This window comes from Marmota flaviventris, chromosome 10 (genome assembly GCF_047511675.1).
Source record: "Marmota flaviventris isolate mMarFla1 chromosome 10, mMarFla1.hap1, whole genome shotgun sequence".
Lineage (NCBI taxonomy): Eukaryota > Metazoa > Chordata > Mammalia > Rodentia > Sciuridae > Marmota > Marmota flaviventris.
The window spans coordinates 122819227-122837838 of NC_092507.1; the positions used below are offsets into that span (position 1 = coordinate 122819227).

Sequence of the window (18612 nt, forward strand, 5' to 3'; positions counted from 1 at the left end):
CATTTATATATCTGTACAACCATTACCGTAGTTTACCTCCAGATCTTTTTTCATCTGAAACTCATACCCATTAAATAGTAGCTCCCCATTCCTCCTTCTCCTAATCTCTGGCAACCACCATTCTATTTTCTGTTTCTAGGAATATGAATGATGTAGGTACCTCATATAAATGAAATCATACATTGTTTGTCCTTTAGTAACTGGTTTGTTTCATTTAACATAATATCTTTAAGGTTCATCTATGTTGTTTATGTGTCAGAACTTCCTTTTTGAGGCTGAATGATGTTCAATTGTATGTCTAGACTACTTTCTCTTTATCCATTCATCTTCATCCCCATATTTGGGGTTTTGATACTATTTCCAAGAATTCTTTGCCAAATTCCATGTCATGAAGGTTTCTCTCTGTATTTTCTTCTCAGAGTTTTATAATTTTTTTCCTCTACCTTTAGGTATTTGATCCATTTTGATTCAGTTTTATTATATGGAGTAGGGTCATTCTTTTGCATATAGATATCCAATTTTCTCCCCACTATTTGTTGAAAAGACTGGTCTTTTCTCATTGAATGATTTTGGCACCCTTGTTGAGAATTCATTGACCATATTTGTGAGGTGTTTTCCCTAGATTCCTTTCTTTGCTCTGTTCTATTCCATTGATCTATATATTTGTCTTTATGTGAGCACCATACTGTTTTGATGATTGTAGCTTTGCGATGCCTCATTATTTGGGGGGCATGTAGCTCAGCAGTAGTGTTTATCTAGTATGTGTAAGGTCTGGGGTTGGATCCCAGTGCTGCAGAAAAAGAAAAAACAAAAAACCCCACACATACAAAATTACAGACATATCACTATTTTAATATTGGCATTTCAGTGTGTTCCCTCCCTTCTCCCTCTCTCTCTGTATCTTTCCTCTCTCTGGTGCTGGAGATCAAACCCCGAGGCATGATAGGCTGAGTTACATCCCCAGCCTTTTAAGTATTCTCTATCCAGTATTAAAGTGAATATGTATTAAAGATAATTATATGTGCTTTACTCTTGTATTAAAGACATGTATTTTGTGTTCAGCGTTTGGTACAGTTTGTTATAATTTGTAGGAAATTGTTTTTTCTTTTTCTTTTTTTTGGTACTGGGGATTGAACCTAGGGGAACTTTACTACTGAGCTAAATCCCCAGCCCTTTTTATTTTTTAAATTTTGAGACAGGGTCTCACAGAGTTGCTTGGGGCCTTGCTAAATTGCTAAGGCTGGCTTCAAACTTGCAATCTTCCTTCCTCAGCCTCCTGAGTCACAGGGATTATAGGTGTGTGCCACTATGTCCAACAATGGAGGTAGATTTTTAAAAATAAAATTTGAAAAAAAAATTCCTAAGTGGTTCATTTGTTACACAAATTAGGCATGTCATGAGTCATTGCTACCATCATTTCTTTTTGAACATTTTATTATCTGTTAGTTTTGTAATGCTTCCTTTATCACTCCTGTTTTTGGTGACTTACATTATTTTTTCTGCTTCAAAAAAGCAAGTTTTATTTTTCTTAATGGCTATTTTTTTAATATAATTTTTTATTGTTGTTTATTTTTTATGTGGTGATGGGGGTTGAACTCAGGGCCTCATGCATGCTAGGCAGGTGCTTTACCACTGAGCTATCTGCCCAACCCCACACAGTATGTTTATTTTTATTTATTTATTTTTATGTGGTGCTGAGGATTGAACCCAGTGCCTCACGCATGCAAGGCAAGTGCTCTACCATTGAACTATACAACCCCAGCCCAAGTTTTTTTTTTTTTTTTTAAAGAGAGAGAAAATTTTTTAATATTTATGTTTTAGATTTCGGTGGACACAACATCTTTATTTTTATGTGGTGCTGAGGATCGAACCCAGCGCCCCGCGCATGCCAGGCAAGTGCACTGCCGTTTGAGCAACATCCCCAGCCCTCAGGTTTTATTTTTTTAAAAATATTTTTAGTTGTATGGGGCTGGGGATGTGGCTCAAGCAGTGGTGCGCTCGCCTGGCATGCGTGCGGCCCGGGTTCGATCCTCAGCACCACATACAAACAAAGATGTTGTGTCTGCCGAAAATAAAAGAATAAAATATTAGAAAAAATATTTTTAGTTGTAGATGGACACATACATTTATTTATTTATTTTTATGTGGCGCTGATGATTGAACCCATTTTTTTTTTAATAAGTATTTATTCTTTAGTTGTAGTTGGACACAATACCTTTATTTATTTTCATGTGGTACTGAGGATCGAACCCAGGGCCCTGCGCAAGCTAGGCCAGCGCTCTACGGCTGAGCCACAATCCCAGCCCTGAACCCAACTCTTCACACGTGCTAAGCAAGCACTCTACCACTGAGCTACAACCTCAGGCTTCAGAAAAGCAACTTATATTTAGAAATAAGTTTATAAGTTTGGGAGAATATGTTGAGTGATTAAAATCTGTTGCTGTAATTTCTGTCAGATTGTGTGTGGGTGTGTGTGTGTATGTGTGTTTGGTACTGGGAATTGAACCCAGGGCACTTCACCATAGAGCTACAATCTCCAGCCCCTTTTTATTTTGACTCAGGGCTTTGATAAATTGCTGAGACTGACCTTGTACTTCAGATCCTCATGCTTCAGCCTCCCAAATTGCTGGGATTACAGGCATGCATCATGGTGCCTGGCTAGACTGTGGTTTTTATAGAAGGTACTTGAGTTCAGCATACTAAAAATACTCCTTAACTGTGTTACCCTTAATGTCACAATAAGTTTCTCTCCAATTTTAATGGAGCTAATCCATCTGTGGCCCTGGTTTTGATCTCCAGAATGAATGCATGAATACAATAAATAGAACTAATATTAGCATACCAAATCTAGCAGCTTATTAAATGAACCATACATTGTTATTGGTAGTTCCCCAAGGTTGCTAAAACAACACAAATTGGAAGGATTCTCTTGCAGTTCTAGAGTCTCAAGTTCTGAAATGAAGATATTGATAGGTCTGGTTCTATCTAAAGGCCTTGAAGGAGACACCGCTTCCTATCTTCTAGGTTATAGATCAACCACGCCCAATTTCTTTGCCTCTATCTGAATATTCTTCTCTCTTTGTCTCTCTCTTTTTTCCCCCTTAGACAACAGTCTTTGGGTCTAGAGCCCCTAACCCCCAATCCATTGTGACCTCAAGCTTAACTAATTGCATCTTTTTTTTTTAATATTTGTTAATTGACATTTATTTATTTATTTATATGTGGTGCTGGGACTCGAACCCAGTGCCTCATGCATGCCAGGCAAGTGCGCTACTGCCAAGCCATAACCCCAGCCCAACTAATTGCATCTTGAGAGACCTTATTTCCAAATAAAAACACATTCTGAGGTTCTGGATGACATGCATTTTTACAGGATGCAACCCATTACTATTTTCAAGTAGGGTTGTTCCAGGAACTAAAAAATGGTTCCGAGCAGCCACCAGTTGTGGTGCATGCCCGTAATTCCAGTGACTCAGGAGGCTGAGACAGGAGGATGCGTATTTGAAGCTATTCTCAGACTTAGAGAGACCCTGCTAAAAATTTAAAAAGTGAAAAGGGCTGGGAGTGTTTCATGTTATTAGCAAGCTAAAGGGAAGATATGATTTTATTAACAGATGTTTTATATAAGTATTTATTTCTGATAAAATATCATATTTGCTTTAAGAAAATGAGAATCAAGTCCAAAAAAAAACAATAAACAAGGTGAAGATTTCCATATTCATTGTGGAAATTCTCTAGGTCAAGTTTTTTTTTTTTTAATATTTTTTAGTTGTAGATGGGCACAATACCTTTATTTTATTTATTTAGTTTTATGTGATGTGGAGGATGGAACCCAGTGCTTCACACGTGCTAGGCAAGCACTCTACCACTGAACCACAACCCCAGCCTCTAGATAAGTTTCTTAATCTTTGTACGCTATGAACCCTCTTGGTAGTTTGGAGACACCTATGGAACTTTTCTTACAATGTTATTTAGTACATATAGAAAGGTGCAGTGATGCATGCCTGTGATCCCAGCGACTTGGGAGGTTGAGGCAGGAGGTTTATGCGTTTAAAGCCAGCCTCAGCAACGTAGGGAGGCACTTAGCAACTCAGCGAGACCTTGTATCTAAATAAAATATAAAAAAAAGGACTGGGGATGTGGCTCCATGGTTAAGCACCCCTGGGTTCAATCCCCAGTACAAAAAACAAAATCAAACAAACAAAAAGAATGTTATTCATTACATAAGATGATAGTGTATCAATCGATTTTTCTTTTTATTGCAATGGTAATGGTATGTTTGTTTAACCATTCCTCTGTTGAAAGATATCTTTTTTAAAATCAGTTTTTGGTTATTACAAATAAAACTGCTATGAACTTTTGTGTACACTTTTTTTTTTTTAATATTTATTTTTTAGTTTTCGGTAGACACAACATCTTTGTTTGTATGTGGTGCTAAGGATCGAACCCAGGCCGCACGCACGCCAGGCGAGCGCGCTACTGCTTGAGCCACATCCCCAGCCCCAATTGTGTACACTTTTTTAAAAAAAATATTTTTAGTTGTAGACGGACATAATACCTTTATTTATTTATTTTTATGTGGTGCTGAGGATTGAACTCTGCCTCACATGTGCTAGACAAGTGCTCTACTACTGAACCACAATCCCAGCCCCTTGTGTACAGATTTTTGTGCAAAGGTAGGTCTTCCATTTTCCTAGGAAAAAATGCCTGGGTCAGTCATCTCGGTGCCTGCCCCTAATCCCAGTGGTTTTGGAGGCTGAGACAGGAGGATTACAAGTTAAAAGTCAGCCTCAGCAATTTAGTGAGGACCTAATGAGCTTAGTGAGACCCTGTCTCAAAATTGAACAACAATAACAACAACAACAACAACAAAGTACTGGGGATGTGGCTTGGTGATTAAAGTCAGAATGAGATGAAACTAGATTCCCCACATCACCAATTTTCCTTCTGGGTTATTGTCTTGAAATCCACGGACAATAAAGGAAGGGAAGAATAAATAAAGTATGATGTATTTGAAGAGAGAGAATGAGAGGGGACCAGATAGCAGATAAACCCATTTTTGTGTGCTAACTTAGGGGCTTATGTGGTTTGGGGTAGAGCATGGAGCTAAATCTGTGTTAAACAGGCATTGAAAAAATATCAAGGCTATTGGTTGTGTCCTTCAACCTGAATTTTAATCATATCTCATTTGGGTTTACTCCCACCTTCTATTTTCCTAAAAAATGTAATGTTCTTTAGTCTGAATTTTAATCCTTCTTGTAACTCCTTTTGGGTTTACTCCCACCTTCCATTTTCCCATGGTTGTACATGATGTGGAGTTTCATTGGTGGTATATTCTTGTATGAAAAGAGGAAAGTTATGTCCAGTCCCTTGTACTGTCTTTCCTATTCTCATTTCCTCTCCCTTCCCTTCATTCCCCTTTGTCTAATCCAATGAATTTCTGTTCTTCCCTCTGCCCCTAACTTATTGTGTTAGCATCCACATGTCAGAGAGAACATTTGATCTTTTTTTTTTTTTTTTTTTTGGATTGGCTTATTTCATTTAGTATGATAGTCTCCAGATCTCTCAATTTACTGGCAAAAATTATAAAGTCTTTCTTTTTTATGGCTGAATAAATATTTCATTGTGTATATATACCACTTTTTTTTTCCAGTCATTTGTTGAAGGCACCTAGGTTAGTTCCATAGCTTAACTATTGTGAATTGAGCTGCTATAAACATTGATGTGGCTCCGTAACTGGAGTATGCTGATTTTTAAGTCCTTTGGCGGATATACTGAGGAATGGGATAACTGGGTCAAATGTTGGTTCCATTCCAAGTTTTCTTAGGAATCTGCATACTGCTTTCCAGAGTGGTTGCACCAATTTAAAGTCCTACTAGCAATGTATGAGTGTACCATTTTCCCCACATCCTCGCCAACAATTTATTATTACTTGTATGTTTGCTAATTTCTATTCTGACTAGAGTGAGATAGAATTTCAGTGTAGTTTTAATTTGCGTTTCTCTAATTGCTAGAGAAGTTGAACATTTTTTCATATATTTGTTGATTATTCATATTTCTTCTGTGAAGTGCCTGTCCAGTTCTTTTGCCCGTTTATTGTGTTATTTGATTTTGTTGTTGTTGTTGTTGTTATTGTTTTTTGGTGTTAAATATTTTTGAGTTCTTTATATATCCTGGAGATTAATGCTCTGAATTGCAGGTGGCAAGAATTTTTTCCCATTCTGTAGGCTGGCTGTTTATGTTCTTGATTATTTCCTTTGTTGTGAAGAAGCTTTTTAGTTTGATAACCATTTCTTTATTGATTCTTGATTTTACTTCTTGCGCTTTAGGATCTTGTGTAGGAAATCGGTTCTTAAGTTGACATGATGAAGATTTCGGCCTACATTTTCTTGTAGTAGGTGCAGGGTTTCTTGTCTAAGGCCTAGGTCCTTTATCCACTGTGAGTTGAATTTTGTGAGATAGGAGTTCAATTTCATTCTGCTACATATGGATTTCAAGTTTTCCCAGTATCATTTATTGAAGAGGCTATCTTTCCTCCAATGTATATTTATGGTGCCTTTGTCTAGTATGAGGTAACTGTATTTATGTGGGTTTGTTTTTGTGTCTTCTATTCTGTCCTGTTGATTTTCATGTCTGTTTTGGTGTCAGTACCATGCTGTTTTTTTAACTATAGCTCTGAAGTAGAATTTAACGTCTGTTTTTGTGATGCCTACTGGTTCACTTTTCTCACTATATCTTTTCATGACTTTTGCCCATGTTATATTTGAACTGTTTGCTTTTTTAGTGTTGAGTTTTGAGAGTTCTTTTTAAACTTTGGATATTAGTTTTTTTGTGGATATATGATTTGCCAATGTTTGCTCTATCTCTGTAACTTGTCTTTTCATTCTTTGATGGGTTCTTTTGCAGGGTCTTTTAGGATCTGTATACCTTTTATTTCCTTTTCTAGAATTTTTGTTTTGGCTGTAACTTCTAACTTCCCACACTGTTTAAATTGTGAAAGAAGACATTCTTGCACATTTTCCAGTCTCAGGTGAAAAACAGAATCCTGTATTTTATCGTGAGTATAATATTAACTGTATATATATATATATATATATATATATATATATATATATATATATATTTTTTTTTTTTTTTTTTTTTTAATGGCCTCAGATCTGGTCTACCTAGGCATATTTTTCAGGGACACTTGTATCTCCAGATGTGTTGGTACATGCCTATAATTCCTGGAATTTAGGAGGCTAAGGCAGGACTGTTGTAAGTTTGATACCAGCCTGGGCAATTTAGCAAGACTCTGTCTCAAAATGAAAAATAAAAAGGACTTAGGATGTATCTTAGTGGTAGAGCACCCCTGGGTTAATCCCTAAAACCACACCCAAAAGAAAGAAAAGAATGTGTTTTTTCTGTTGTTGGTATGTATCTATAAATGTTAATCAGAGCCTGTTGGTTGATAAAGTTGATTTCCTCCATTTCTTCATGGATTTTCTTTTCTTTTCTCTTTCTCTCTTTTTACTATTTTTAGTTGTAGATGGAAACAATACCCTTATTTTATTTATTTTTATGTGGTGCTGAGGATTGAACTCAGTGCCTCACACATGCTAGGCAAGCGCTCTACTACTGAGCCACAACCAGCACCCCCCCTTTTTTTTTGAGGTGATGGGGATTCAACCCCTAGCCATCTTTGCTGATTTTCTAATTGTCATTTGTTCAGAGGGGCTTTCAAGTCTCCAACTATGATTGTTTTCTCCTTTCAGTTCTGTCAGTTTTTGTTTTGCATATTTTGCACTTTTCTTGTTTGGTGCATGCCGATTTAGAATTGCTGTATTTTCTTTTTCTTTTTTGGTACCAGGAATTGAACCCAGGGATGCTTAACCATTGAGCCACATCTGTTTTATTTTGAGACAGGGTCTTGCTTTGTTGCTTAGGACCTTGCTAAGTTGCTGAGGCTGATTTGAACTCAAAATCCTCCTGCCTCAGCCTCCCGTGCTGCTGAGATTACAGGTGTGTACCACTGTGTCTGGTAGCTGTGTTTTCTTGGCAAATTGCCTTATTATTTTAAAATCTCTTTTATCTAATAAATTTTATTTGCTATTTTATCTGATTTATTTATAATCAGTTTTATCTGCTTATTGCTAAATATAGCCACTCTTACTTTCCTTTGATTAATATGTACATGATATATTATTAAGTATATGGGCTACATATTAGAAACACATTGGACAGTGTTGTAGTTTTTACTAAACATAATTTAGAAAACACAAAATAAGTGAAACTATTGATTTTTACCTGAATTTTGCTTACTGTGGTCTTTCTTCTTTTCTGATGTTGCAAAATTCCCTCTTTTATAATGTCCCTGGTGTTTAAATGACTTTCTCTAATCATAGTCTCTTAGGATAGGTTTGCTGTTGGCAAATTCTTTGTAATTTTCCTTTATTGGAGAATGTCTTAATTTCCCCCTTATTCCCTAGTGATATTTTTACTGAGTGTTAGGATTCTAGGTTGGCAGTTCTGTTCTTTCATACTTAGAAAAAAATGTCATCCCACTTATTTCTGGCCTCCCATGATTATTGATGAAAAGTTAAATGTCATTTGAATTGTTTTCCCCTTGTAATTAAGGTGCCATTTTTCTGTAGCTATTTTCAAGATTTTTCCTTAGTTTTTATTTTCCAGAAGTTTAATTATGATGTTGTTTTAATGGATTTTTGGGGGTTCATACAACTTCTTGAATCTGTAGGCTTGTATCTTCCACCATAGTTGGTAATTTTCCAGATGTTATCTTTTCAGCCCTGCCTTCTTTCTCATGTCTTTACAAGATTCCAGTGACAGAAATGTTAGATGTTTTTGTTTTAGCACCAGGGTTCCCTAGGCTCTGTCAATTTTTTTTTTCATGTCTATTTTTTCCTACAGTCTCTTTTCTGTCATTAAGATTAGGTAATTTCTAGTGTTTTGTCTTTCATTTCACAGATTATTTCTTTTATGTCCTCTCTACTGTTGCTGAGATCATCATGAAGTTTTATTTCAGTTATTATATTTTTCAATTCTAAAATTTCCATTGAGTTCTTTTTTTAAAAAAATACTTATTTATTTGTTTGTTTTAGTTGTTGATGGACCTTTATTTTTTATTTATATGCAGTGCTGAGAATTGAAGCCAGTGCCTCATGACATCCAAGGCAAGCACTCTACCGCTGAGCTACAACCCCAGCCTTCATTGAGTTCTTTTTATAACCCCTATTTCCTTGCTGAATTTTTTTTCCCCTTCATTTGTTTCAACTGTGTTTTTAGGTGCTTTTGAAGCATTTTTATCATACATACTTAAAAAATGTTTGTTAATTGTAATGTTATCATCTCAGTGTTGGCATCCATTCATTCCGTTTGAGATCTTTCTAATTCTTGGTATGACAGGTGGTTTTTTAAATTAAAACCTGGAAAATTTTGTGTTGTTGTGTGATGTTGCATGTTTAAACCTTTTTTTTTTTTTTTGCTGCCTTTCATTGACGTGACTTTGGCAGGAGAAAGGGAAGCATTATATAGACTGCTAGGTAGAGATAGAATTTGAGGTTCCCACTTTGCCTTTTTTTTTTTGGTACCAGGGATGATTGAACTCAGGTGCGCTTAACCGCCTAGCCCCATCCCTACCCTTTTTACTTTTTTAAAAAATTTGTGACAGGATCTCACTAAGTTTCTTGGGGTCTTGCTAAGTTGCTGAGGCTGGATTTGAACTTGCCTTCCTGCTGCAGCCCTCTGAGTTGCTGAGATGATGAGCGTGTACCCCCACACCCAATCCCATTTGCCTTTTTTGACACCTGAGGTGAGGACATCTTGTTATGCTGGGTGATGGTGGGAATTATAGATCATCCCCCCCACATACGTGGTAAAGGGTAGGTCCTTATTTCTGACCAGGGAAGATGAAAGTTCTGGATCTCTACTTGGCCTTCTCTGATGGCGCCCTATAGGTATGTTGAGGTGCCTTCTTGTAGCTTTACAAGTGCAGAAGTCTGCACTCCCCACTCAGCTTTTGCTTATATAGGTAAGACTGGGGTCATAGTTTTTCCTGTCAAAATTGGCAGTTCCCTAAATATTATCTTGTTTTGTGAAGGTATCCCTTTTTCTGATCCTTTGGCTAGAGAGAGCAGGCTTTTGAGGGGCTATTTTTGTCTTTGCCCCTTGGCATTTCTAGGTTTCTGACTTCTTCAGCCCCATGTCTGGAACATAGGAGGTAAAAAGACAATTCTGGGAACTTATCTCTATATCATTTCTCTAATCATGAGGTCTCTAGCTGTTCTGCCTTTCTCACCAATTTTCAAAGTACTCATATTTGTTTTATATAACGCACAGGATTTTTGTTGTATTTAGCAGAAGGAATAGGGAATGGTATATCTACTTCATTGTTCTGGAAACAAAAGTCAGTGTGTGACATTTAAGAAGAAAAATGTTATAAAAATGGGGAATACAGTTTTTCTATTAGGTGACTAGGATATAATGTAAAGCTGATGTAATCAAGTGTTTAGTACTGACATAGGATTAGAAAAATACATTAATGCAAAGTGCAAGTGTAGAAAGACACCAAATGTCCACAGCCATTTAATGTATAATAAAGGATATACTTTTAAATAAGTGAGGAAAAAATGGAATATTAAGCAAACAGTGTTGGTATAATTAGCTATACACTTGGAAGAAAATAGTCACGTTGCTTAATAACAGGATAACTTCTGAGAAATGCATCAGTTGGTTTTGTCATTGTGTGAACATTGTAAAGTGTATTTACACCATCTCTGATGGCTATGATATCATTAGGTGATATAATCTCATAGACTATCGAATGTGTAGTTCATTGTTCACCTCAACTATTATGCAGCACGTGACTGTAATTAGCATCCCATAAACCATACCCAGTAAATTCCAGATGAATTAAAGATCTAAAATGTGAACAAAAATGTATTAAGAAAATGTAGAAGAAAGCCAGGAGGTAGGTGAATTTTCCTGAGCAAGGCAAAAGTCTAGGAACTATTTAGAAAAACATTGGTAACTTTAACAACGTAAAAATGAAAACTGTGGGCTGGGGTTGAGGCTTAGTGGTAGAATGCTAGCATGTGTGAGGCATTGGGTTTGATCCTCAGCGTCAATAAAAATAAATAAATAAGTTGGATGCGGTGGTACATACTTGTAATCCCAGTGGCTCAGGAGGCTGAGACAGGAGGATTGCATGTTCAAAGCCAGCCTCAGCAATGGTGAGGCACTAGGCAACTCACTGAGACCCTGTCTCTAAATAAAATTCAGAATAGGGTTGGGGATGTGGCTCAGTGGCTGAGTGCCCCTGAGTTCAATCCCCAGTACCGAAAATAAATAAATAAATAAAGTAAAATATTGCATCTGTCTACAACTAAAAATATTTAAAAAAATTTTATTGTTGTTGTAGATGGACAGAATGCCTTTATTTTATTTGTTTATTTTATGTGGTGCTAAGGATTGAACATGTGCTAGACAAGTGCTCTGCCACTGAGCTACAGCCCCAGCCCAACAACTAAAAATATTTAATAAGAATGAAAACTGTATAGTAAAGGTAATATAGATGGTGATAATATTCTTTTTAAAAAATATTTATTTCTAAATTTTAGGTGGACACAATATCTTTACTTCATTTTTTTTTTTTTTAACGTGGTGCTGAGGATCGAACCCAGTGCCCCATGCAAGCTAGGCGAGCACGCTACCACTTGAACCACATCCCCAGCCCAAGAATATTCTTAGTACATAAAAGACAAAGGGCTTAATCTTTTTTTTGCTGGGGTGGGGGGGGTGGGGGTGGTTACTGGGGATTGAACTCAAAGGCACTCAACCACTGAGCCACATCCCTAGCTATTTTGTGTTTTACTTAGAGACAAGGTCTCACTGAGTTGTTTAGCATCTTGCTTTGCTTAGGCTAGCCTTGAACTTGTGGTCCTACTCTCTCAGCCCCTTAGCCACTGGGATTACCACGCCTGGCTTAATCTTTGCATACTACAAATTTATTAGAAAAGGACACCTTGTATTAGTCTGGTTTATGTTGCTTTAATGAAATACCTGAGGTAACTAATTTATGAAGAGAAGAGATTTATTTAGTTATAGTTCTGGAGGTCGAAAGGCATGTTGCCTATATCAGCTCAGTTTAGTTTAGGGCTGTGGATGTTAGTGCGTGTATGGGAGTTAGTGCATTGTGAGCCAGGAGACAGAGGGAGGAGGAAGTAAAGGAAGAAACATGATGGGTGAGTTTCTACATTCCCTTTCAGGGGTATGACCCCTATGACCTAGGGACCTTCCATTAGACACCACCTCCCAAAGGTTCAACAACACTTCCCATTAGTGCCAACCTGAGGATCAAGCCTTTAACAGTGGACCTTTGGTGGACACTCACATTAAACAGTTAAATGATATTGAAGCCATAGCACACATTATTCATCATAAAAATATGAAAGCTATGAAGAGTCAACTCTTATTTCAGATGACTTCCAAATCTAAAAGGAAACAATGCTAGGGAAAACAAATGTATCATTTTTACCTTTAAGATTTGGTAAAAATAGGGGCTTGGGTTGTGGCTCAGTGGCCTTGCATTTGCCTAGCACTTGTGAGGCACTGGGTTTGATCCTCCAAAAATAAACAAATAAAATAAAAGTATTGTCTCTATTTAAAAAATATTTAAAAAATTGGTAAAAATAAAAAAGACTTCGTTTCCCTTATCTGAAATGCTTAGGACAAGAAGTGCTTTAGATTTCAGATTTTTTTGAATTTTGGAATATTTGCATATATATATATATCTTGTGGATGGCATTCAAGTATAATCACAAAATACATTGTTTCCTGTACTTTAAACATATAGTTTAAAGCTGGGCACAGGTGCACGCCTGTAATCCCAGCAACTCAGGAGGCTGAGACAGGAGGATTGCGTGTTCAAAGCCAACCTCAGCAACAGCGAGATGCAGCAACTCAGTGACACCCTGTCTCTAAAAAAAATACAAAATTGGGCTGGGGATGCAGCTCAGTGGTTGAATGCCCCTGAATTCAATCCCTGGTACTCCCCGTACCCCCAAATATAGCTTAAAGGTAATTTTATACAGTATTTTTAGTATGCTTGTGTTTTGACTTTAGCCCATTACATTGAAGTCAGGTGTGAGATTTTCTACTTGTGCTCTCATATTGGCACACAAAAAATTTTGGTTTTCTGGAGCATTTCACATTTCAGTGTGTATGTATGTATATATATATATATATATATATATATATGTATATATATTTGTAGATGGACAACTATCTATCTATCTATCTGTATAAATAAATAAATATATACCTGTATATATAGTTGTCGATGGACACAGTACCTTTATTTTGTTTATTTATTTTTATGTGGTGCTGAGGATTCCCGGTACCTCATATGTGCAAGGCAAGCGCTCTATCACTGAACCACAGCCCCAGCCCCACATTTCATATTTTTTTAAACTAAATTGAATGCCAATGAGTAAAATAGGTTCTCTGATACCGGGTTAGTATAGGTATGTCGTGTTGCTGTCTTTTTAGAATGTAATTTAGTAGTAACCATCAAAATTTTAAGTGCTTGGGGTTAGAAATGATGGTGGAATATGATGGACATTATTATCCAAAGTACATGTATAAAGCTACGAATTGGTGTGAATATACTTTGAATATAATTTTAAATTAAAATTTGTTACTGCAGGAAAAAAAAGAAAGAAAGAAAAGAATTTAACATTGTGTAAAGGGACTTGGAGGTCATGCTGCTGAAGCAAACCATAGGCAAACAAGAAGGAGCCCAAATAGCTTTGTGTTCTATATGTGGAATAAGAATTGTAATGCATTCTGCTGTCATATATAAATAAAAAATTGATAATAAAATAAAGCGAACATTTTAAATTAAAATTTATTACTGCAGAAAAAAAAGAAAGAAAAGAAAAGAAATTAACATTGTGCAAAGAATGGGTCTGAACACCCCCAATGAATGTTCCTTGTAAATGGAAATATGAATAATTGCTCAATGGTTTCTATGTAGAATTTGTTTGTTCTCATTTACTAATCACTTTATAAAAATGTGGGAAGTAACGTGAAACTGTTTTCAAGTAATTCTACTAGCAGTTATTAAAAATTTAATAATATCAAAAAAATTTTAAGTGCTTATATGCTTAGAAACAAATTTCACTTTTAGAAATATATCCTAAATAGCAAGAGTACTTAAAGATTTATATGTAAATATATATTATTTATAATAATGGTACATTATTTATAATAGTTAAAAATTGGGAATAACCTTAATGTCAGTTGGAGAATGGTTGAATAAAATATGATACATTTGGAGGCCTGCAGTGTCAGACAGAATGAGTTGACATAACCAAAACAGACCGGAGCTGCTGCTGTAGCCATGGCCCATGGTAAACAGTGTGAGCCCATCCCAGTGTGAACGCGCAGTGCAACTCTGAGGGTAATGGTCAAGGTGATGGGTTTCCGCTGCTGCCCACATAAGCAAAGGGACTTGGAGATCATGCTGCTGAAGCAAACATAGGCAAACAAGAAGGAGCCCAAATAGCTTTGTGTCTAATTCCTTTGCCCTTTGCCTATGAACTTGGAGTCAGCCCCACCATGCTCATGATTCCTTGTGTATTGCTTAGGTCCCAGCATTGATGGCATTCCCTTTGCCTTGAGTCTGTAGGAGGTCCCTTTTATGTTTGCATACTTCAGGTAGCGTCTCTTTCCCCTGGACCACTTCTGGGACTGAGAGGTTACTTTATCCCTGTGGGACATATCCTATTAAAATTTGCTCTGTAATATAAAAAATTCCAAATATATACATACATACATACATACATACATACATGGTATATAGTTAAACAATATGAATCAAATAACATGAAGTCATAAAAAGGAATGAGGTAGGCTGGGGTTGTGGCTCAGTGGTTGAGTGCTTGCCTCGCATGTGTGAAGCACTGGGTTCCATCTTCAGCACCACATAAAAAAATAAATAAATAAAATAAAGATATTGTGTCCATCTACAACTAAAATAAAATGTTTTTAAAAAATAATGAGTTATATGTGTGATTGTATATTATTTATAATTTTATATTATGTATAATACACATACAATATCTATGATATATATTTAAATGACAAAAAGGAAGTTGCAGAGCAAAATTTCATTTTTACTATGAAAAGAGGTATCTGTTTTTTATTCCAAAGATAAGTATATATAAACTTAGAGAAAATTGATAAAGAGATAAGATGTACCTGTTAGCAGTAGTTACTCCTGGTAGATGGAATTGAATTAGAAGGAGAGGTGAGTTGTTAGGAGCAGGCAAGAAAGACAAACTGAGGGACTTTCAGTTTTACTCTGTTTCTTTCTTTTTTAAAAAAACTTTTATTTACTTTTCAGTACTGAGGATTAACCTAGGAGCACTCTACCATTGAGCTACAGTCCCAGACCTCTTTATTTTTTATTTTGAGACAGGTGTCACAAAGCTGCACAGATTGGTATTGAACTTAATGATCCTCCTGCCTTTGCCTCTTGAGTAGCTGGAATTACAGGTGTGCATCACCCAGTTGCTTGCTTGCTTGCTTATTTATTTACTTTTGTGACAGGGTCTCACTGTATTGCCCAGGCTAACCTTGAGCTCACAGTCCTCCTGTTTCAGCCTCCCAAGTAGCTGGGTGTATAGGTTTGTGCCAACCTGCCCAGCTTCAGTTTTACTCTATATAATTTTATTTTAAGTATTGGAATTTAGGTTATTATTAGTATCAGGCTTTTCAGTTTGCTTTTCTAATTAAAATATATAAAAGTAGTTCAGTTATATTTGTTGCATGAATAAATGTATAAACCAATACATTTTGTGTATGAGTTTGTTTTAAATTAATATTATGTCACTGTTAAAAGCTTATTATGATCTGGGTGCAGTGGCGAAAGCTTGTAATCCCAGCGGCTTGAGAGACTGAGACAGGAGGATCGTGAGTTCAAAGCTATCAGCAAAAGCGAGGTGCTAAGCAGCTCATTGAGACCCTGTCTCTAAATAAAATACAAAATAGGGCTGGGGATGTAGATCAGTGGTCAAATGCCCCTGAGTTCAATCTCTGGTACCCCCCCCAAAAAAGCTTATTATGGCTCAAGAGCCTGAGGCAGGAGGATTGTGAGTTCAAAGCCAGCCTCAGAAACTTACTGAGGCCTTAAGTAACTTAGTGAGACTCTGTCTCTAAATAAAATGCGTAAAGGCCTGGGAATGTGGCTCAGTAGTTGAGCATCCCTATTCAATCCCTGGTACCTAAATAAATACATAAAACTTTTTAAAAGTGAAGGCTACAGAATATGGTACTCCATATTCTAAACTTTACTAAATGGGGAAAACTGAAATATGGTAAAACCATTTCCCAATGTGAAAATTCAAGGAGACCAATATGGATATGAATATTTGACAGTTCTAATAAATAACTGAGATTTTATCCATAGCTTGAACCTTTCATAGACCCAAGCAGAGATCTTATTTTTTTTAAATGTTTTTCTATGACAGAAATGACATCAGATGTACCATCATTAGGTCCAGCCATTGCCTCTGGAAACCCTGCCCCTGGGATACAAGGTGGAGGAGCCATTGTCCAGAGAGCTATTAAGCGGCGACCAGGGTAAGTTTGAGTATAGTGTCATGAATATTTCTCCTATAAACAACACTGATTGAGTTAGTTGATCAGCCCACTTGGCTATTCCTAACTCTCTCACTTCAACTACTTATTTAGTATACTATGATCATATATCTCCTCAGCACCTGGATTTTTCCTTTTATAGAATTTATGTTTTTATCTAAATTTCTTATAAGTAATTTTTTTTTAAAAGCAAAAACCTACAAGGTGAAGGACTGTGGCTAAGCACAGAGATTTCACTATCGCTGAGAAAACTATTGGCTGCTTTCATTAAGCTTTTAATCTGTTCTCAAAATCATTTTTGATGAGCTTCTTTTTTAATATTATTTTTTAGTTATAGGCGGACACAATGTCTTTATTTTACTTTATATGGTACTGAGGATCGAACCCAGTGCCTCATGCATGCTAGGTGAGTGCTCTACCTCTGAGCCACGACCCCAGCTCGATGCTGAACTCTGGAATATTTCTTTTCTAAGTTATTGGTTGCTTTTTGTGATATGGAACACAGAGCTCATTTCAGTTCCAAAAGTATTTATTAAGTGCCTCATTAGTAAATGACATTGTACTGATTGCTAATAGGATTCAGTGATAAATGAGATATACTCCTTGTTTCCTAGTTGCTTGAATTCTGACAAGGCTAATCATTGCATATATAAATAAATATAAGGGGGGCTGGGGATCTGGCTCAAGCTGTAGTGTGCTCACCTGGCATGCGTGCGGCCCTGGTTCGATCCTCAGCACCACATACAAAACAAAGATGTTGTGTCCGCCGAAAACTGAAAAATAAATATTAAAATTCTCTCTCTCTTAAAAAAAAAAAAATATATATATATATAATATAAGGGGGAACTGGGGTTGTGGCTCAGCGGTAGAGTGCTTGCCTAGCAGGTGCAGGGCCCTGGGTTTCAGCCTCAGCACCACGTATAAAAATCAGTAAAATAAAGGTATCATGTCTAACTACAACTAAAAAATAAATTTAAAAAATATAATACAAGGTAGATTACAAGTTTTATAAGAAAGAAACGAGTGTAGTGCTTTTAATGTATGAAAATTCTGCATTTAATTGGTAAATAATGGGAAAAGCCTAAGAAAGGAGGTTGCTTTAAAGGGGCCAGGAATGATGGATAGTATTGTGTCCGTTTTAAATATAAAATTTTCCTTTTTCCTTCGTTTTCTTTTTAAAAATAATGTAGTTAATAGCCAGGTGCAGTGACGCATGCCTGTAATCCTAGTGGCTTGGGAGGCTGAGGCAGGAAGATTGCAAGTTCAAAGCCAGACTCAGCAACTTAGCGAGGCCCTAAGCAACTTAGGGAGACCATCACTAAATAAAATGCAAAAAAAAAAATAAAAGGGCTGGGGATGTGGCTCAGTCATTAAGTGCCCCTGAGTTCAATCCCTGGTACCAGGGGAAAAAAAAAAGTAGTTAATATTATAACTAGTTGCTATCAGTAGTAATGCAAGAATGATCCTTGGATCAAGTAATGAAATGAATAACATATTAAGACTTGCTATATGTACAAGAGTTTTATAAATTTTAACTCATTTACTGAGGAATGAGATGAATAAGTAAATTTCTAACCAAAGTTAGTAAGTTATCAATCTAGGATGTGAATCTTAGGAATTTAGCATTAGCTTTCACTCTCTAAAACAATGTGTTGTAGTTATATATAGTAGCAAACAATCAGAAGAAATGTAAATATCAAAATTAGGGCATCTTTTGAGAAAGTTTTATATATATATATATATATATATATATATATATATATCATATATATATATAAAGTTAAATATATATATATATTTTTAATATTTATTTTTTAGTTTTTGGCGGACACAACATCTTTGTTTCTATGTGGTGCTTAGGATTGAACCTGGGCCGCACGCATGCCAGGCGAGCGTGCTACCGCTTGAGCCACATCCCCAGCCGGAGAAAGTTATATTTAAAAATGGAATACT

The 18612-nt window shown here is 36.2% G+C and overlaps 1 protein-coding gene across 5 annotated transcripts in view; it reads left to right on the forward strand.

The window, feature by feature from the left end:
• The window catches only part of Arnt (aryl hydrocarbon receptor nuclear translocator), a 73792-nt gene that overhangs the window by 11200 nt on the left and 43980 nt on the right, over nt 1-18612 (forward strand). For all 5 annotated transcript variants that reach the window (XM_027953885.2, XM_027953887.2, XM_071618464.1 and 2 more), the window contains exon 2: nt 16530-16641. In XM_027953885.2, the coding sequence (XP_027809686.1) occupies nt 16530-16641 (112 nt within the window). The remainder of the gene's footprint in view (nt 1-16529; nt 16642-18612) is intronic.